Here is a 21776-nt window from a genome sequence, read left to right as displayed (position 1 = left end):
TCACTTCCTGACCAACTGGAAAAACACAGCAAATAGTTTTAAGTTATATATAAAAATACAGATTTCAGTTATACTCAAGAATATGACACACGAAACTCTTTTAGTCACAGTCAGAACCCACATACATTTGTTCTTTGATTCTGTGAGTAAAACAGTTAAGAGAAGACTGGTAATTTTACCCAAGAAAGAACAGAGATGTGCAAATTTCTGTTGTTGCAAGGGCAATTCAGGATCTCTGATGACAGCAAATCTGAGTACATCTAATTTTTCCTTCCATATTCCCAGCTGGACTAGTTAAGATTTGATAGCAGTTTATGTTTAATTTGAAGTAAGAACTCCCAAAGCATCTTGCTGGTGGGATACCAATTAAGTGTGTCTCTATCACTAAAGCTATTCTTATATCAGTGAGTTCTACACCCCAAAGGATTTTGACAGAAACAGGACAAGATGGTTGACTGCAGCATGCTAAAATGTTCAGTACCATACTGCAGATTTAGACATCTACATTGTAAAGTTACAGTTTGATGAGCAATCTTGGCAGCAGCATCATCTTATGCAGTCTCAACCTCCAGCTCTTCCTACTGCTATCATTGCTTGTGTCCATGTAAGTTCATTCCACATGTCATACCATCATACCACTACAAGCATCCACCATTTGTGAAGTACACCAGTTCAGGGAACTGATCCAACTGAAAAAAATGGCATGTTCAACAACAACAAAAAAATTTAAACCTCCAAGAACCAAAAAAGAAGAAAGAATTCAGAAGAACAAAACACCCAAACAAACAAAACAAAGAATCCAGGAGGGGAAGGAGAAAGAAAAAGGAAAAATACTTAAACAATCCACAATAAAAAACAAAGAATAATAAAAGAAGCCCCTCTACCAGATCAGTATCTCAATCAGTTCACTGTTCAGTTGCACAAATGGCATAGCTAACACACAGCACCAAACAGCTGGAAACATGAATAACAGGGGTAGAGATTGCTTAAGGCAGCTCAGATTGCAGCACTGATGAATGTGTAATCACAGCCCAAATGCCACTGACCCTACACTGTAAACAGACAAGAGTCTCGTTTTGGGATGGCAAAAGGAAATAGGATTTACCAACTATCATTTGAATTATTCTTACACTGCTACATCATCTTCATGAGCTGAGCCGCAATCCCTGCTCTTGGCTCACAAATTTATGAACTGAAATTTCATTCTTGTACCTCACTCAAATCTCAGTATTCATTCATGGTTCAGCATAAGGGGGACAGCTGCAATGGCAGACCTGATTTCCCACATTTAAGATGAAAAGGAAACATATCTCAAAAATTTCTGAGAGAGATGTGGAATGCCAGTCAGTGAACATTTCTCTCATTAAAGTAATTACTGTCATTTCAAAGAACACCCACTGGTAAAAGGTAAGCAGGCTATAAACAATTGCACCCTCTTAAAACAACCTTTACTATCTGTCTAAACAGGACAGAAGAAATCCTGCAGCCTTTCAACTGGAGCTTTTAAAAACCTTCAGCACAACAATGATTTTACTGGCATAACGCAGCACTAATCCTGAACTCAGCACCAGTAAAGGAAGGATTGTTTCAAAGAACTGATGTTGGTATGTAGCTTTTAGTTTCACTACTACTGTCATTCAGTTGGTTGGCAATTTTGAGTTTGTTAGACCTACTATTTCTTAAATATTTGTTGTGACCATCATTATACCATACAAACATAAACAACAGTATCACTAAGATAGCTGTACTCCTAAGTACTATTTTATCTAGTCTTTCAAGAATCAAAACCTTTAAATCCTCCTTTATAGTAGAGTTCTGGTTTATAGTGGAGTGTTTTCTCTGGGCTGATTTCTGCCTAGCGATTTCAATGCTACCTGTTCTCTCCATTTTGATGAACAGTAACCACTGCTAAGACAAACACTAAGAGAAGAACCTGTAACTTCAATATATCCATGAACACCAAAATAAGAAAAAATTATATGAAGTCTAATCAGTAAAAATAATCTTCTAACCACTCAAATTTCATCTTTGTTAGAACTAATTCATTATACAAGCCAAATAAGGAACTGCAAAGGGTTATCAGGATCCACAGCAAAAACAAAGTGAAATATTTTGTCTAGCAGCAGCAGCCAATTTCAGACCAAAAACTCATACATAATTGAGCAAACAACAACAAAAAAGAATGAACATGAGAAAGCTGTTGGGTTTTTAAGACCTCCTGGCTTTATATATTACTGAACTAAAATGTCAATATGAGAGATATTAGAGTGCTCTACTTTTAAGTCATGTGCATACCAACAGTGAATATTAATGAAAGCTCTGTGAACACCACCTGGACAGTCACAATTGCCAGGTTCAGGATAAAGAAGAGCTCTCTATATTCAGTTCACAAATAGGGGCTCTTAGAGTATGTCGTATTCTATTAAGGCAACTATATATACACATCATTCCTTAATAGATATTAAATTAAAAGTTTTACTACCTTTGCCCTTTTTTATTACCAAGGTGGAAAAATTACCTAAACACAGCGTAATTTGTTTCTGTGTGGCAAGGTAAGAAAAATAAAATAAATAAAATTCAGTTATTAGATCCTATGCCTGTGTTGAGAAAAAAATAAACACTCTTCTTAACTGCAGGCATTAACTATGGTAATCTACAACCTGATCTGCATCTGTAGTTATTTCACAAGCTACCACTCCTTATGCACTGGTGCCCTTTGCAAATGAAACTGAACAATTGTCACTGCTATCTAATGCATTTCCAGTGAAGCACAGCAAATGAATCATATACAAAAAAATAAAGCAAAGTTCAAAAAAAATCACAGAGAGAATCAAAGCTTTCCAGCACAGCTAAAAGGTCAAATTACTAACTGTAATGTATCCAGCCATGAAAGATCAGATCATCCAGAAAAAGAAAGATACGTGGCTATAAAGATGCAACCTTGCAACGCGTGGAACTAAAAACTCACTGCATGAATAAGCTGGGCTTTAACACTGTTACAATTTTCACTATATGCTGTGGATGTAACAGCTTAAAGCCACCCAGAGAGACTGAATAGATTTTTTAAAAAATATCCATTTAGGAATGTCCCCAGTCACCACAATAAAACAGATTAATGACAGCAGTTACTTCCTTAACTTTAGATATATGCTGCATAAAGACTTTTGCATAACGCTACTGACCCTGAATATGACTCCACTAAGAATTTACATGCAAGAAACCTTTCACTTGCTGCAGAAATGACCTCTTTGTTATTTATGAGAATTTTCAAGCTTTTTATCAGATGAACAATTGAAAATATTAAGCACAAAAATCCACAAAGCACGTCAGTTCTACAGAGAGAAAAAAATGACTGTAAAATTTGCTGAAAGATTTGGCAAGTAAAGAGCAATTACACTGTCTGAACAGCCTCAAGTGTTCTACCATCACAGATGTGCACATGCGCCTGTGCTGCAAAGATCTGCCTGCATGATGACAAAGAACTCCCACAGTAGTCTCTTAGCCTTTCAAATTCCACTTTTATTATCTCACATTTATTAGAAAACTCAAAGGTATTTTCTTTCCTAGAATAGGAAACTCCTTTGTAAAGGATTGTGGGGTTTTTATGGGGGTTGTGGGGTATTGTACTGGTTTGTTGTTTTTTTAAGGGAAGGGAACGTACAGCTATGTTCTGATATTATCTTTGCAGTGGTGCCAGAAAGTCACTGAAGCTTGCAAATAGCTTCTAACACATTTTATGTTCTGCAGTCTTTTAAGACATTGAGGATTGGGGCACAAACTCCCTCTCACAAAGCAACCTCTTGGGACTGCCAGCACAATCCAAGCCACCTGAAGCTGCTACTCTCAGGGTGTAAAGGCGCTGCTTTGTTTTCTCTTTGCACAGTACCGGTTTCAGAATCAACCAGATTTCAGAAGCCCTAATGATGGGTGATCACAGCAATGCAAAATTTCAGGATGAGGTCCAACAGAATCGCCTTCCTACATTCTGAGGCACAGGTCTGACACTTTATGAAGGACGTGGACACGGTTATATGCAAACAACATTCTGATATCGTCTATCCACCCACTCCCCAGGTTAGAAAATTTGCTCTGGGCCTTAATTCCAATCTCTTATTCCAGCTGGGTTTTTATTCTTGGATTTTAGATACAATGTGCTGGTATATAGAGCACTTCTATTCTGACCGTATTTTGAGCCTCTGCCAACTTTGGGGTTAAATGAGCCACACCAATGTCAGAGAAGAGGGATTTTGACCCTAGGTCATGGTGCTTATGACTATTACAATTCCAACAGAACACCAAGCAGCCTTGTTCTGAAGAGGAACATAGCAATATGCACACACATATTTACATGCATTCTCTTTCCTAAGCCTAGCACAGAACACTATCAGTAGCCTTTTGGGGTGACAAACATCACAATTTTTACTGCAGCTTTCAGCTTGCTTTTAAGCAATGAAAAAAAATATCTGCTCCCATAGTCCCACGTGCAGCCATGATTACCTGCCTGTTTCCTACGAGTAAAATTCTCTGAGCCTACTGCCAGGGCTGTAGGAAGATATTCATACTAGTCTTCTATTCAATATTCATCCTTGACTAAGACAGTGTAAGGCTTTAGAAAAATTCCCACAGCCCTGTTTTACCCAGCAGTGTGTCTCACTTGAGTGAACTGGCAATGTTTTCAGCCCTCCATGCTGCTCACTCTTCCCCAGTGGATGCTTCTATGCTGCTGCAGTGCAACCACTACAGGCAGCACACATCTGGCACAGCCTACTCCTCACTACTCTGAATTTAATGTGCAAGATCACCTCCCTGGTTTAGAACCACTGAAGTTAACTGACAGCTCTAAATATAAAATGAAGAATTAAAAAAAAATAACTGTCAATTCAGAGACAGTAGACAGTGTTTGTTAGAAAACATGAAAAATTGCACTTATTTTACTGCTGGCAGAATTGGGATAGGAGGGTTCCTCTCACCCACTCCTATCTGTTCTGTTTACTTTCCTGCTGGTACCACAGGGACTTCTCGCACTACCAACTGTGAAAGACTGTTATATAACTTATTGTTTAACTTTGAGAATAACAGCCTGTCTGTGAAAGAGAGATATGTTCAGTCAGTCTGGAGAAGAAGCAAGAAAATGCCACTTAAACAGAAAAGCATGGGAAGCTCCTGTTTTCCCAGAGTACCTATGACATTGCCAAGGTTTTAAAAATCTTCATACCAGACTGCCCTCTGCTGGGCTGTTATTCAATTAAATTCTATCCCTGCTCTTCACAACTCTCCCACCATTCTAGAATCTGTACCAGAAATGCTTAAGCTTTGTCTAGACTAATGAAAAGATTTTATTTTTCAAAACTTACATATCTGACTAAAAAAAAACAGATTTTTTTTCCTGAGAAACAATCCATTCAAGTGAAGAGCTGGAAATGCATCTGTATTTCTCTGCCAACACCATTTTCAGCACCACAGATTTTTGTTTAAATCAAACATACTTGGGGTTGGTGTTGAGTGTATATTAAGGAAAAGCACCCTGAAGCTATTTGCTTGCATATTGTCTTGTAAATATATTAAGCTGACAAAATTTTATACACCCCTCTTTTGTCCTTATGAATGACCTAGTTTCCTATCTCCATTGAGGATACACACCACTCTGACTCCCTAGAGCACACCTGAGATTATTTTTTCCGAGGTATCATGGCAGCATTATTAATTTTGCAATCTCTGAAGGATCTCCTTGTCAGGTGCTTTTAACTTTCAAGTGAGGTATTCCTCTTCCTTGACCTTGTTTGCAAGACCTGCAAATTCTGCTCAAACCTAGGTATGAAAGTTCAACTCTCCCCCCCCACCACAGAGAAAAGTTTGGTGCTTAACACTAGAACACCCACACTACAAAACAACTGTTTTCAAGGAAGCTTATGTAAAAACATAATGTCTCTAGTTATCAGGACTAGCAAAGCTGGTAAAATAAAACCATTTTTTATTTATGTGACAGAATCATATGAAAGCATGCATTTTATAATATGCTATGCTGTGCAAAGTTGTATTTTGAAACCTATAGCAGCATCTTAGCACCAAGGAAGTATAGTCAGGACAGCACCTGACTGTCATATCATTTGCTTTTGACTAATGATGTTTTAACTTTTCCCCTACTACTTTGTGGTCTTCCGCTTTCTTAGAAAAACTGACTGGAAGACTTGTTGGAATGGCCTGAAAAGAAGATTTTTGACCCATTGCACAAGGATGAAATCATGTTTTGCAACTCCACTGTTTTGGTTTGGGTTTTGTTGTTTGGGTTTTTTTTCATTGCAGAATATTTTTCTCCTGACCATTAAAAGTACCTTTGTTTTCTGTCAGCCTACAGTAAAGACAGCCCTAACATTTCCATGGGTTAATGTGTTGAAAAGTGACACAAAATTTTTCAAAAGAGATTCTTGCAGAGGAAAGCATTTGCAGGAACTGAGTACTCCAAACTAGGCTAAAACCACTTCATATTCATCAAAAGCATCAGACAAAAAAGAGACCAATATAGAAACAAAATGTACTCATCAAACATAGTAGGCAGGAGAGTACAGATTATTACAAGTATTCATCCACAGGGAAAATGCCAGTTCCCTGATAAATAGAATAACTATCACTGCATTCCAGCAGCACTTCAAAAAAGTGCACTCAACTACACATTGCTAAATCTAATATGGGGAATAAAACACATTATAATTGCAAAAGGTTTACTGGGATTTTGCACTATATAGCAGTAGTTCAACAAAAGAAGCTTAGGAAATCAATTCCACTTCCAATAACACAGTCTCTAACATATGTGTGCTGATAAAACTTGTAAGGAAACTTAAGAGTTCTCAATTATACACAGAATACTAACAGATTTTGACTAGTATATCTCCATTCCTCAATTAAGCAGAACAGATATATTTATTTTTCAGGGAAGACATTGCAAAATTACATATAACCAAATAAATATATGGCAAGGAATATCCAGACACAGGATATTAGAATAAGCTTTTTGTGCAGGAAGTACAAGCTGGGGATAAACACTGACCAAGAAGAAACAAGAACAGGGACACATTGTCCATCAAATGATCTTCTCTGTCTTGGAATGTGTATCAGGCAGAATGACCTCAGTGAAGAAAAAGGGTATATGATTGTGTCATTGCAGGCTGGAGGAGTGATTTAAAGCAAATTAGGCAGTCGTATTTTCAGGAATTTTTAATCAGTGATTCTTAGTTCAATTGTCAACTCTACAACACAAATAAAAAGCGTTCTTTTAACAAAATGTTTTCAAATTAATATCCACTATCAGTTGTTAGAATCTGAAAAACAGAACATGATAATGGTAAGGTGCATGACATTTACCATACCTCAGCTCCACCCATCCATTTTGGTTCATCAGGAAATTCAGCACATAGGATATCTTCTGACTGGTTAGTTCCTAATATGTGATAATACAGCTTTTGATGCAGATTAGTGGAGGTCTCAGTGCCTAGTGAAATGCAGATATTTAAACCAGTAAGTTCTCAAAGAAATGCAACAATCTCATGAAACCCTTAAAAACTTGTGTATCCCTTTGTATATGAAAGAGAAATTCAGAAGAGAACTAGGAATGGTTCCAAGCTACAACCATTCCCCTCCAAACAAACACTGTCCTACTAAACAAGATAAAACTTCATGCTGAAAACCTGCTTCAAAAGTAACCCTTTCCTTTTATTGTTGATAATAAATTTTCACATTTGAAGAAGGTATCATTTCAAGCTTTGCTTTCTAGAAATAAAAGCAAGCAAAGCAAAGAAAACCAAGAATCCCCACCACTCCCTAATGACATTTTCATTTCCATTTCACCCAGTGCAATTAAGGGGAGATTTTCTGCTAATTACATTCCTAGAAACCTTCATACATCCATTTGCTGAAAATATAAAAGTGATGTATTTTAAAGCACTGTATGAGGTGCCACTTGATTTTTTTTTTTTAAATTTCATTCTTGCAACATTTTCCAACACTTCAGCTTTTGAACTACAAACAGGAGGTAAAAAAAACCTCAACAAAACAAGGTTGGTATCTATCTTGCCAGTCTGGCAAAATTATAGCCTTCAACAGCAAATACAGAGACAAAATTCTCTCCAGTTTAATGAAGAGCACATCTCCAGAAGAAACTTTTCAGTAGCTCTGCCTTACAATAAAAACTGCTAAATTCCTTCCCTCCTGAATCTCCTCCGCAATTTATTCCACTTAGTGCGGTGCCCCTTGAATTTTGCTAGCATAAACATTTTGTTTTGCTTTGCTGTGAACCACACATGACTTTGGTTGGACAACAAAAACCTTATGCCTCACATTGTTATTCATCAGGTCAATCTCCCAAAGCAGTTTATCTATGCCCACACAAATGCATTAGGGGAAAGATCTAAGTAAGTTTCCACCAGGCATCAAATTCTAGTCAACACCACCAACAATATGGAACATAAGTAAATCATCCCAGGGAAAAAGAACGGGAACAGCAAACTTTGAGAAAAAGAGGGGCAGGCAGACAACAAATGACTCACACTAACTGAACATAGGCTTTGGCAATACAAGACATAATTTGATCTCTAACTGCACAACCAATACAGCCACTTATTTAAATATAGATTTGTAGAGCTAATTGTTGCACCAATTAACTGCAAAAGTGATTTTGCTTCCACATAGCATGCAATTAGAGTTGTTATACCTACCATCACTTTTCCCATCTTGTTTCGGGTAGCAGTTATAGAACATGCCTTTTCCATCATGGGTCCATGCCATGCAACTGAATTTAACTCTCTCCAGTGTATCTGGGAGATCCTCAGGACCTTCTACTTTCATAAACTTGATAGTAATCCAATCAGAGCCACTAGAACTCAGGCCATATGCAAAGTATTCACCATCTTCACTGAATGCATAACCTAGGAAATCAGAAACAAGCAACATGAAAAGAGATTAAACTGGGATACTACTTAAAGAAACTGTTCCCCAAACACTAAGAGACGGTTTATTTTCTAAAAACACTGCAAGATACTACATCTGCTATCACTTAGGAGTCACACCACTTTTCCAGTCTCTGTGGACTTCTCAACTAATTCACAGATCCAAGTTTAGGCACAGATACTCAGAAAGTGTATCCATATTCAGTAACACAACTTATGCCAAACCAATTATGGTTTGAATCATATTTCTTCTAATGTCTGCCCTGAGCTTCGCAGGAAGAGCTAGAAAATGAAGATAGGTAGAGAACTTGAGTGAAATTTTAAGAGAGAATCAGTACCAAAGAAGCTAACAAAGATGCAAGCTGTGTATCTGAAATAGTGTAAATACCACTTTAAAAAATGGAGTCATTGAAAACTAGATCCTTTAAAACCCAGAAAACTGAAGTAACTGGAAAACTTTGCCACTAGCATGCAAATGGTTAATTACCTGTATTCTCAGCTGAAACCTGTGATATATATTTCACTTTATCCAAACAGTGATAAGACAATAAGACAATAAAGAGCTTCCATTTTAGTTGATGAAGATCAAATTCATGCTTGCAAATCAAGTCAAGCGAAGAGACTGAATTACCACAAGGCTGTACAGACCTGAAAGTATCTACCAAAAAACAACCTAAGAAAAAACTGCATTTCTCTCAAAACTGTCATGCAGACATGACAGTTTTGAGAGGCACCACTGTGCCACACCAATGTACTCTCTCCCATAAGAATGTAAGAGTGGCAATTCCGATTCAGAACACAATTCCACCTAGTTGTCCTCAGGAGTAACCACAATGTGATAACTACACAAGTAAGAACAACCACATAATCATGGAATGGCTTGGTTGGAAGGGATCTTAAAAATCAACTAGTTCCTACCCTCCTGCTGTAGACAGGGACACCTCCTACAAAACAAAGCTCTGTCTAACCTGGCCTTGAACACTTTCAGGTATGGGACATCCACAATTTCTCTGGGCAACCTGTTTCAGTGCCTCACCACCTTCACAGTAAATTTTTTTTTCATAATATCTCATCTAAACCTATTCTCTTTCAGTTTAAAACCATTCTATCCATTCTATCTAACCTTGTCCTATCACTACATGCCTTGTAAGAAGTCCCTCTCCAGCTTTCTTGTAGGCCCCCTTGAGGTACAGGAAAGCGACTATAGGGTCAAGCCACAGCTTTCTCTTTTCCAGGCTGAATAATCACAACTCTCTCAGCCCTTCATCATAGGTGAGGTGTTTCAGCCCTCTAATCTTTTCATGGCCCTCTTCTGGACTCCCTCCAACAGGTCCATGTCTTTCCTAGAATGGGGGCCTAGATTTAGACACAGTGCTCCAGGCAGAGTCTCACAGGAGCCCATCGGAGGGGCAGAATCCTGTCCCTTGTCCTGCTGGCCACGCTGCTTTGGATGCAACCCAGGATTAAATCGCTTTCTGGGCTGCAATCTCACATTGCTTGCTCATGTCCAGCCTCTCATCCACCAGAACCCCAAAGTCCTTTTAACAAGGATGCTCTCAATCTCTCCATTCCCCAGCCTGTGCTGATACTGTGCAATGCAAGCACAAGAACAAAACACAGGAATAAATGCAAGAACAATGCAAACACACGTAATATTTCCCTCAACTATTCTTACTGTCTCCAACCATATTTAGTTTAGCAGGCTTCTTTTCCATGCAGTTGTTGGCTAATACTCCTGAATGTTTCCCTTCTCCTTGATTTTGTCCAGCTTGCTTTTTTCCACCACCACCATCCATTGGTAAGGGGTTCTACAGATCTACTTCTTGCAGCACAAACCATCCCCTTCTTCTGTTTGCTTAGGACCTGACTCCCACTGCTTTCATTTGATATTCCCTCATTCTTGTAATAGAAAAATGACTAATCAACCCTTATTCTTTCTCTCCATCCTATTGCATGCCACAAATTATTCTGCAGACCTCTAATATCCTTGCTAAATTGTCCCTTTTCCAAGCTAATTAATCCAGGCACACTCAGGTTTTCCTCTGATTGCTCCTATTGCCCTCCTCCAACCTGTATTTCAGAGCCCCTTTTGAGCTAAGGAGACTGGGACTTGATTTAGTGTTCAATGGTACAGTATAAACTCCTGGGTTGCTAATGTAATGGTGTGTCCTTGTTTTGTTCTTCGTTTCGTAGAATCACAGAATCATGAAGGTTGGAAAAGACCTCCAAGAATTCAATTTCACTGATCACCACCTTGTCAACTAAATCTCAGCACTAAGTGCCACACTGAGTTTTTCTTTAATGCTTCCAGGCAGAAATTTCTTCCAGATGAATAAATTGGTATTTGATGTACTTGTTTGGCTTCTACCAAGAAACAAGTTGACATTTTCATGGAATTATGTGTTACACTCCAAGCATTATTCCCAAGAGGTCATCATGAGCTCAAGAGTTCACTCCATCCATTCCTCCATAAATGAGGTTAGGATTGTTTGTCCCCTGTGCATCACTTAATTTATCTGTACAAAGACTTTTGTCTGTTAATTTGCTGCCCACTTAAATTATTATTAAGGTCTTCCTTCATTATTCAACCAGGAGTAACTTTGTACTCTCACCAAACTCTGCTACCTCACTGCTCACTCCTTTTTCTAGTATGTTCAGCATATGAACACTGCAAATCCTAGCACAGTCTCTGACAGGGCTTGACTTGACAGCCCATCTGTTCTTCCTTTTCCTGCCCTTAAATCAATTATTAATCAACACTGGGAGTTTTCCCTCTTGTTACACAGCTGTTGATTTTCTACATGCATTTGGAAGAAAACTACACCGTAAGACTTCTAGAAATACTAGAAGAATCTCTAGAAAATTCTAGAGATTATATGAATGCAATATACACAGATTAAGACAGGACTTCACCACAAAAAAGCCATATTGATTCTTTTCTGCTAGGTCACTTTTGGAGAAACATTCACTAATTCTGATGGCTGTTTTTATTAACTGTCCTTGAACAGACTTAGAAGACTTTTAGGTCCAAGAGTCTGCTTCTAAAAATGAGCAAGTAGGGAGTGTGAAAATTGACAGCTAAGAGAAGTTACAGCCCTAGTGAACACAAACAGTTTTGTGGTCATAGAAGTTAATGTTATGTTCCTTCACAGTCTCTTAATTTACCTTGCTCGCTTGTGTTAAAGCTGAAAAATACAATTTTAAGAGAACTAATCAATATAAAAACAAACTTTTTTTTCCTTGCTATGGACAGTCTCAAAAGCTGCTCATATTTCACTGGAAACCTGTTACAGAATTGTGGAAAAAAGCATTGGGAAACTGAACCAAGTTAATTGTGGATACAATGAAGGTTTAGAAATGTTCTTCTGAAACACTCTATAAATCCACATAGGGCTACTGTAATCACTTAGATTAAATTTTCAGCTTCTGCTGAAGACTGAGACTTAGCAGGAGACTTACTCTGCTGTCTCACTAACCTCGTAAGGCCACGGTGCCATCATCAGAAAGCTTATTTGGATCAAGAAAAACTTTGGCATCGGCATCCAAGGAATCTTGTACATATAAAACTCGCTGATTCTGGAGCCCAGTATTGTAGAAGTGAAAATACCTAAAAAGAACACAAGACGGAAAAATTAAGTAGAAAGAACTCTGATTTTCAGTTAGGCAAGCACAAAAAAACTTGTATGAAGCTGTCATGAAGTGAATAAAAGACAGATGAACAGGTTAGGGAAACACAAGTTTCACAGCAGAGTAGGAGTCAGGGCTAGGATGGATCCAAAATATCCTTTAAAAATAAAAGTTGCATGTGCCACAGTGCCTTTCAAAGAATTCTAAGCATACTATAAACTCCACATAACTGTCTATGTTAAACAACTCTGGCAGCTGCAGCATTTCTCTGTTACAAGCACTGGCACAGGTTCCCATCCCTTACGTTCTCAGTTTTGTCATTCACACAGCTGCTTTCAATCCATGCTAGGTGACAGACTTATGTTCAAATCAAATAAAACCAAAACTGTTTCAATGTTCTTACAAATGTGTGTTTGAAAAAGCGGTAGGAACAGACAGTTACAGAGCTGTCTTTAGTGAGTGATACTCTTCACATCCTAAGACACCATAGCACTCAGAGAAATTAACACCCATTTTCATAGTACTTCACTATACAAACATGACTTAAAAAAACAGCTTCGCCTGAGGGAACAGGGAAATTTACAGAGCAACATTCAAATCTAAATATAAGTTCCTATATTCCCTAAGACTGACAAGTACCTGGGTACAAACATGGGAACTTGGTAAAGCCAGAAGGGGAAATTATACTCACAAGGGCTTGGTTAACAATATCAGCTAGTAATACATTCAAGTAATAACAGTAACATTCAGAAAGAGCAAAACTGAAAGATTAAAAGAAATAGAAGAAAAAGAAAAGTAATTTTCTATTTGATCAGCCATTTTTTTGCCCATTTCATTTCTGCAATGCTAGGCAACAAGCTGGGAAGCAAAGGTCAAGCAATGAGACAGACACAGCACCTCCCTGGGCACCCTTCCTTTCTGCAGACTACAGAACAACTCCTCAGACACTGTCCTCCAGAAGCTATTCTTCATCAGAAAACCAGGGTAGTTACATTTAAAGATTTCTAAATGTCATAAGAAGTTCAGAAAATTCTTCAAATAGAATAGTTCCTTACCCTACACCTTACTGACTGTTATTTAATTTGGCAGAGGCCTCTTGATTGCCTCAAACACCACAACATAGGGCTTTTCTATTATATTTGTATTATAATCGAACTGCTCCAATTTAAATCCAGCACATGCCAAGAAACAGAGTATCACTCAGAAAGACTAAAAAGACATCTATTAAAGTCGAAGTAAAGTGTCATGAATTACAAGCACATCAAGCTCCTGGCACAAATGTTCTTCCTGGAGGACAGTCAGCTGCATTAAATTAAGAATTTTTATCTGTTAGCAGAGACTGTATTTATCACTGCCAGCCCTTCTGCAACATTAAGCCTTAATAGCACTGAAGGTAACAACACCCAGACTTGTTTGCCCTGCACAAGGAGAATGGGTCAGAGAATTCAGAGCAGTCACTGACCAGACCTGGTCACCTGCTACATCTGCATGAGCATCACATACAAACTAACAAGCTTTGCCTGACTCGCTCAATAAGGCATACTTCCCCAGATGCAGCACTGTCCTAAACAGCTCCACTGCTTCTGGGCTTAAACCCCACACTTCTATACACTGACGTGTTGTGCCACATCCATGACAATTAAAATTCACATTAAATCCACCAACAGCTTGGGTTCACTCCCCACCATATACCTTCCACAAACCCCACGAAGTACAGAGTTTCCTTCCCTTAGGAGTAAGTATCAGTGCCTTTCTCACAACACAGATCACTAAAACAAATCCCTCTCAATGTCTGTGTAGAAATCTTAAGGCAACAAGATATGCTCTCTTTCTCATTATCTGTGGACTACGGTGAACACATATGTGACATACCTGGGTGCCCACTCAACAAGGATAAAACAAATTGAAAATATCGAAAAAGATTATCTGTGTTTCTCATGATTAAGAGTGGCTGGGTGTTTGCACCACCTCTTTTTCAACTGCTAAAACAATCTTTAGATGTAGTTAAGTCCCTATACTCCCTCTCTCTAGAAGCTTGATAATGTTTCTAAAAGCAGTCACATTAAATTCAGTAGCAGCTGCAGTCTCCAGATCTCGGATAAGACACAGAAACACCATTTCTTCACCTAGCCACAGAATTAAAACAGGGATATGAGTAGGTTAGGCACTGGAATACACCAGGATTTCTTTGTTTCTAAGAAAACAGATTTTTTTTTTCCATCAGTTGCTTGAAGTCCTCCAATGATTTTTCCCATATACCCTGCAGCTACAGGAACAGTTTTCCATAAGGGAATCCCTACTGCTTTTCACTGGCCATGACTAAACAAAAAAAGTCTACCAGCTGTTCAAAGAATGACCAACGTAAGAGCAGGGGTTTTAGCAAATATGTGGAACAGAACACACATGATGGGCTTATGCTGTTTTCAGACAACATGCCTTTAACTATACTGACAGTGACTAAGCCCTTCTAAAAGGAACTCCTCGAAGCTTTACTTTTACAATAATTATTCTACAAAATCATCTGAGTTCTGATAAACTGACAAATTCTTATAAAAGACAATAAAAGAAGATAATATGGCTGGGAACTGGAGAGAGTGAAGCACCTTGTGCTCTGCATGGTGCTTCACTCTCTCCAGAGACACATGTTAACACTGGCTTAGTTTCCTTACTTTGCAACTGTAAAAAAATAAATACAAATATAATTTGTTTTCCTAATTAATAGTTGCTTCTGACTTGCCTCACATTCATCACCACCTCCAAAAACATTCCTCACATACCTTTTTCCTTTCTTGAAGTGGCAGCTGTACTTAGGATAATCATAGAGTTCAGTCATTCGTTCCTTGAACAGCCCTCTAACAGGACACTGCTCAAGAAAGGGTACTGTGAGCTTGTTCTGAGCCTCCACAAAGGCCTGAAAGAAAACAATAAAAAAAAAAAAAATAAACTTAGCCTATTTTCTACAGAAAACATTTTCAGAAGCAATGCATCACAGACATGTTTCCCCCATATAGGTTATGCAGTGTCACACATGAAGAATCCTACATGCTTATTTGCATTATGCCAAAATTCTTTACTAGGACTCAATTTACATCTTGAATAATGACTCTCCAGAGCATACACTGGGATAACCAGCCAAGAGACAAGACAGTCCTGCCTTTCCCCTTAAAAAACCCCAAAACAAAACCCCAACAACCAAAGAAACCCTAAACAAACAAAAATCCAAACAAACACACAAAAAAAATCTCCAAAACCTAAGGTAACAACTTCCAAAAGCACACCATCCTTTAAAAAAATATTTGCCTAAATGACAAGTATTGCCCACAGACTGCACTATTATTTCAGGAGCTGGGAAGAGCTTTAAGAGGACACAAAATGTCATAGGCATTATCTGTACATACTATTAACACAACACACAGAATTAGTCCTAGCCAGTATTTAATTATAAGCCCAAAGTACTGCTCACAGATCAGTTTTTAGGGAAAAAATACTAATCTCTGAAAACTTTGGGAAGTCTGGTTTCTTTAGAACACTCCAGCTCCCATCAGAAACACTTAGGGACAGTGATCAAAACCATTACCACTCCAGCTGTTCGTTGCATGAAGGGAAAACCTGATGCTCTCTTGGTATTTCATCATCCCTACTAATAGCATAGTACATCAACCTAAAATTAATACCTAAGCATCTTAAGGTGAATCACAGCTGGCAACAAACAGACATGCAGGCTTTTCTGTCTCTAACATGAAGGCTTTTCTGTCTCTAACACAAAGCAGATAAGACAGGACACCGTGTGTGGCTGTAACTCACAGCCAAATATCGCAGCGGCAGCTGCAGCGTCACCCTCGACCTCCAGCTTCTCACCTCCAGCACAAAATCCCATTCAGTCATCCCTTGCTTACACGGGGCTCTTTTCCAGGAAAGGGTTTGAAGGAGCCTGTAACTCACAACCAAATATCACAGCGGCAGCTGCAGCGTCACCCTCGACCTCCAGCTTCTCACCTCCAGCACAAAATCCCATCCAGTCATCCCTTGCTTACACGGGGCTCTTTTCCAGGAAAGGGTTTGAAGGAGCCTATTGTTTCTACCTGTCCTAAATCTGTTACAGGGCAATCAGATCAATGCATTGTAACATCTGAGTTACACCTTCATTGCAGCGCATGACCCACAGGAACAGCAGGACTACAATCCGCATTGCACAGCTTGTGCTTCAGAGATCTTCAGAAAAGCCAGTGGCTGTACAGGCAGAGTACCTGGCACACACTTACCAGCTGCAATCAGTGTTTAGTCATGTATTAATTCTTCAGGTGAAGAATTAATACGTGCACAGCACATCCCAGTGGTAAGCCATGCAGCCTCCACACTGCACCGCTATAACCATACCCCCCATCAGATGGTGAAAGAACTTCATCAAACCTACCCAAGAATTATGTGTTATCTGAATTGGTTTCTCTAAATGGAAACATATGAATTTCAAAGACTACATACACAAAAATATGGACTGTGGATCCTATACAAATAAACTAACTTCTCCCAGTCCTGTGACATTTTCAGAAAAATGGCGTCTTATAAAAACATGTGTAAGACCATTCAGTGTACTGGACAGCCAAAAGCACTTTCCAGTTATATGCAGGGAACAGAAACTGGCACACATCTTTGTCTCATCCATCAATGACATGACCAAAATGACAACATTGCTGCAAGAGTATACTGGAACTGTGTATTACCCACTTTTAACTGCATAAATACATCTTACCACATCTGCTTTCATTAGTGATATTCTGAGCAGCACAGACTTTTCCTTACAAGCATTTGTTGCCCAAGAGCATGCTTACAGACTAATTATTACACTCACAACTGTATCACTCATAATTTTGCTTTTACAGGAACTTAATATATTTTTCTTATTTCCAATTAGTATGCACCAAAGATTCCAAGATTATTTGTAAACGGAATGCCACAGCTTTATGAAAAAGGAGCAAGGAATTACAGATTTTTCAAAGAGTTTTATGGAGAAGAATATAGTCCAGTTTGGAAACTTTCTGAATTCAAACTCTTGAGTGTGAGGTTGCACTCATGTTTAAAAAGCAATACATAACTGAAATGTTGCTCTAGATAAAGTACAAGAACATATGTCAGCAGAAACTCTCACAGTAAACAACTCCACCCACCATGCTGAGCTAAACAGATGCCACACAAGCTACAGGTCTAACAGTAACTGTATGCCTTCATGAATTTAGAGAGAAAGATTTTTATTGTGCCTGTAGGTATCTGCATCTGACAATGTATCATAAGCCTTAAACCTGGGCAGACATTGCTAGCAGTAGAAAGTACAGAATAAGGGTCCAAGTAAAGCAACTTCTTAAGGCTGCTTTGGAAGATAAGGTAATTTGAAAAGCAAAACAATTTTTAAAGCATTGTACTACCAGTAGACATGGTCTACTTGAGGCTGAAGTGTCTGGCCATTAAGTAGGCCAACTGTCATTCTGAAACAACAGTCAAACTAAATTTCATCTAAGAAACAGATGACACAAGTTCTTTTTAACCATGCTTTTCTACAACTTATCACCTTTCTACATTCTACTAAGCTACTCTATCAACATAATTATTCCACTGACAGTATATACTTTCCATGAAAAAGCCTCAGAACAGAAACTGTTTAACATGACCAGTCTTTGTTATTACTCTGCAAAGCATTTACAGCTCATATATATATTCAGCCAAGGGTAGCTCAGTGCAACTCCTACAAGAGAGCACATACCTTTCCTAAATATTACAAAGAAAAATTTATTAGAGTTCTTGTGACCTCCAAGGGCAATTGGAAAATTTATCAAAACATGAAAACACTGGTCTATTATCAAATCCATTTAATTGTAGATTTGAGAGTTTCAGTTCTAGTCCTAATTCAAATACACTCATGTTCAGAATAGTACAACCCAACCCCACATGATCCCTGCTTTTTCATCACTTGTCCATCCCTCATGTCTGGAACAAGCTCAGCATTACTGCCTACACTGTCAGTGAGTTAAGGTACTGTACATGACTAAAATAGCAGCAAAAGGCTTTGCTGTAGTCTAAAAATGACCTTATTTCCCACAAAGTGTTAAAACAAACCAAGAAGTTGAAAGTCCAACTAAGCCAAAGCCAATACAACAGTGAAAAGTGGGGTGCTGCAGTTGTGGCCTATGTCACTACCAGAAGTGTTTAACCAGTGCAGCACATTTCAGCTATGCCAGGGATGTTTCCTCAATCTGTCTTAGAAGTCAACAGCCAAACAGCAGCAGACCATGAACTCACATTCTGCACTTCCCTTCCCCAAAGTGAGACAGAAACTTTCCCACCTGACCACGGATTAATTTTTGTTACATTATATACCTTACATATCTGGAGTAGGGAGTTTGGTTACCTTACATATCTGGAGGAGTTGGTTTGTGTGTGTGGTTGCCCTTGACTGGTCCAATCAAGCACACAAAGGGAAAAAAAAAGTTAATGTTTCTCTTCAGTATGACACCACCACCTTGAACATTTGAACTCGCTAAGAAAAACAGGGGCAACATAAGCATGGGTTTAGTTTTAAAAATTCTGTGATCCAAGTTATACCACATATTCCAGACTTTCACAGAACCATAGAATGGTTTGGGTAGGAAAGGACCTTGAAGATAATTTAGTTCAATTTCTATTCAATGCAAATGCTGGGATGTTTGCCAGTAAACCAGGTTGCTTAAAGCCCCATTCAACCTTTCCTCAAAAGGACAAAATAAAGGCATTCCTGTTGGTGCCATGAGATACAACATGAACTACACTTTCTCTCACTATGTAAGTTTTCTAAACATATTGGCAGGTTCTCCAAAAGCAGAGTACCAGTGCATCTGGTCTATAAAAGAAAAGCATGTGAAAGCAGCCATTCCTATGCAAAGAAGGGTTACCTTGGTCTCCTCACTATCGGGATCTTCAAGCCAGCAGTATGGATCGCTGATTTTACATCCATGGTAATCCGACACCTGAATTTATAAAAGACAGTAATTTTAAAAAAGACATGCACACAAGCAAACTCTATCCATCAAGGAATGATAGTCAGCATGAGGAAGGGCATTTGGAATTTCACAGAAGCATATAGTGCTAAGGAGCAAAGAGAACCAACACATTGCTCCCAGGTGAGTTACAAGTATTACCATTCTTTGGTGAAGGTACCACAGAAGCAGAGTAGTTCTCAGAAAAAAATACAGAGCACCAGAAAAATGGTGAACTGCACATAAATTCCTTCCACAAGATAGATTAGTAAGCAAAAAAGAAACCCCACCAACCAAACCAAGACCCTTAAGGTTTTCAAGCCAAATTAAAAAACCCAATCACTGGATATATACCCAAGGTATGGTTCCTGGTTACACAAACGGTCTCTGGTTTAGCCCTCCCTACTACTGCTGCCCACAAATATGAGCATAATGTGTATATATATATATATATATATATAAATCGTAATTTAAAAAATCAAAAGCCCAGCCCCAAAACAACAAACAAAACAAATAAACCACAAAAGATTAATCCACGTGGTTGAATTTACCTGCTTCCTTCCTCCAGTACATAAAAAAAGACTAGATACCTGCTACTAGGGCTTGCACAGATCAGCCTTACAGTCAACTAGGAAAGTAAATACTTCAGGATTTTTTTCCAGTTCTGGCTCATACCGGCAAACAGTTTGGTTTAAATGCAATGTAAATCCTTCCTGGCCGGTGCACAATGCACAGCGCTTTGAGGAAGGGAAAGAAAATCGAACCCATTTTAGCCAAACTTACACTGTAATCCCTTGTGTATCCAGATACGGTGGAAACACAGGGAGATGAGACTATGTTACAGATGTGCCATTCCATATAAATAGACTATTTGTTCCTCTGCTGACGCTGCAGCAGCCCGGGCGGAGGCCTGGGTTTCCCTGACACACGCAAGGGTAACAGAACTCCGGGATGCACCATGCGGCCGCTGCTCCCGCATCCCCGCTCCCGCCGCCCGCCCCGCACTAGCTACCGACCCCGCCGGCCCCGCACACGCGGGACGTGCCCGGAGGCACCGGCGCAAGGGCCCGAATCCCGCCCTAACAAGCCCCGGGCAGCCTCCGCGGCCCGCGGGCGCGACAAACACGGGGCTCTCTGCACGGAGCACGCCGGGCGTTCCGCGACCGCAGCCGAACAAAGCCCGGGGAGCCGAGGCGGCACCCCCGCCCCGAGGCGGCCTCGCCGGCAATGGCGAACCGGGTGCCCCGCGCCCGGGCCCGGCGGCCGCCGCACGCCGGGTGCTGTCCCAGCCAGCGCCCTACTCACGGCGGTCTCGTCGCGGTACACCTCGGGGTACTGGAAGGCCGGCATGGCGGGCAGCGGCAGAGAGGGCCGGGAAGCAGAGGAGGCGGAGGAGGAAGAGGAGGAGGAGGAGGAGGAGGAGGCGAGGCGCGGAGGCGGCCGCGGGGCTGGGGCCGTGTTTTGGGTCGTGGCGGCAGCAGCCGGCAGCAGGCGCGCAGCGCGGCACAGGCGCAGCGCCGCTGCCGCCATACGGCCGCCCCCTGCCAGCGCCGTGCGCCGCGCAGCGCCCCCTGCCGGCTCCCGCCGCGCGGGCGGCAACGGGGCAGGGCGCCATGGCGGCCGCTGAGGAGCCGGCGCTGCCCGTGCGGCCCCGCCGGCCTTGGTGTCTGCTCGCCGCTCCCGGTCACCGTGCTCCGGCAGGGTTGGGTACCCGGCTGCACCCGGATGTCATCCTTCTTATAGTAAACGTTTGCATTTTTTTTTCATTTTTTTCCAGCTCGGCTTCCCAGCCTTGGCGCACGGTGAGGGAAGAGGCCCGGGTCTGGCTTGCAGAGCTCCCCTCTGCGCTGGCCCGAAATCGGAGCTGATTCCTAGGTGGGGTTGATTCTTTGATTCTGGTTCTGTGAGTCAAGCAGCTCAAAGCCGGGTCACAGAATCACAGAATCGATTAGGTTGGAAAAGACTTCTGAAATCATCAACCTGTGACAGAACTCTACCTTGTCAAGTAAACCATGTCAGTAAGTGCCATATCCAGTCTTTCCTTAAACACTTTAGGAATGGTGACTCCACCATCTCTCTAGGCACCCCATTCCAATGTCTAATCACCCTTTCTGTGAAGAAATTACTTCTGATGTCCAACCTAAACCTACTCTAGTGCAGCTTTAGGCTGTGTGCTCTTGTTCTTTCACTGGTTTCCTGGGAGAAG

The 21776-nt window shown here is 40.2% G+C and overlaps 1 protein-coding gene across 1 annotated transcript in view; it reads right to left on the bottom strand.

Moving 5' to 3' along the window:
* The window catches only part of PREP (prolyl endopeptidase), an 85293-nt gene extending 64186 nt beyond the window's left edge, over positions 1-21107 (bottom strand). Inside the window, exons 1-6 of the mRNA XM_009093251.4 lie at positions 20876-21107; positions 19487-19561; positions 15344-15477; positions 12416-12546; positions 8709-8918; positions 7365-7486 (exon numbers count right to left, since the gene is read on the bottom strand). Coding sequence (XP_009091499.3) covers positions 7365-7486; positions 8709-8918; positions 12416-12546; positions 15344-15477; positions 19487-19561; positions 20876-21100 — 897 coding nt within the window. The 5' untranslated portion in view covers positions 21101-21107. The remainder of the gene's footprint in view (positions 1-7364; positions 7487-8708; positions 8919-12415; positions 12547-15343; positions 15478-19486; positions 19562-20875) is intronic.
* Between the last annotated feature and the right edge of the window lie 669 nt (positions 21108-21776).

Source organism: Serinus canaria, chromosome 3 (genome assembly GCF_022539315.1).
Source record: "Serinus canaria isolate serCan28SL12 chromosome 3, serCan2020, whole genome shotgun sequence".
Taxonomy (NCBI): Eukaryota; Metazoa; Chordata; class Aves; order Passeriformes; family Fringillidae; genus Serinus; species Serinus canaria.
The sequence above is the reverse complement of the archived record's forward strand: the minus strand, read 5'-3'. Positions and strand labels throughout refer to the sequence as shown.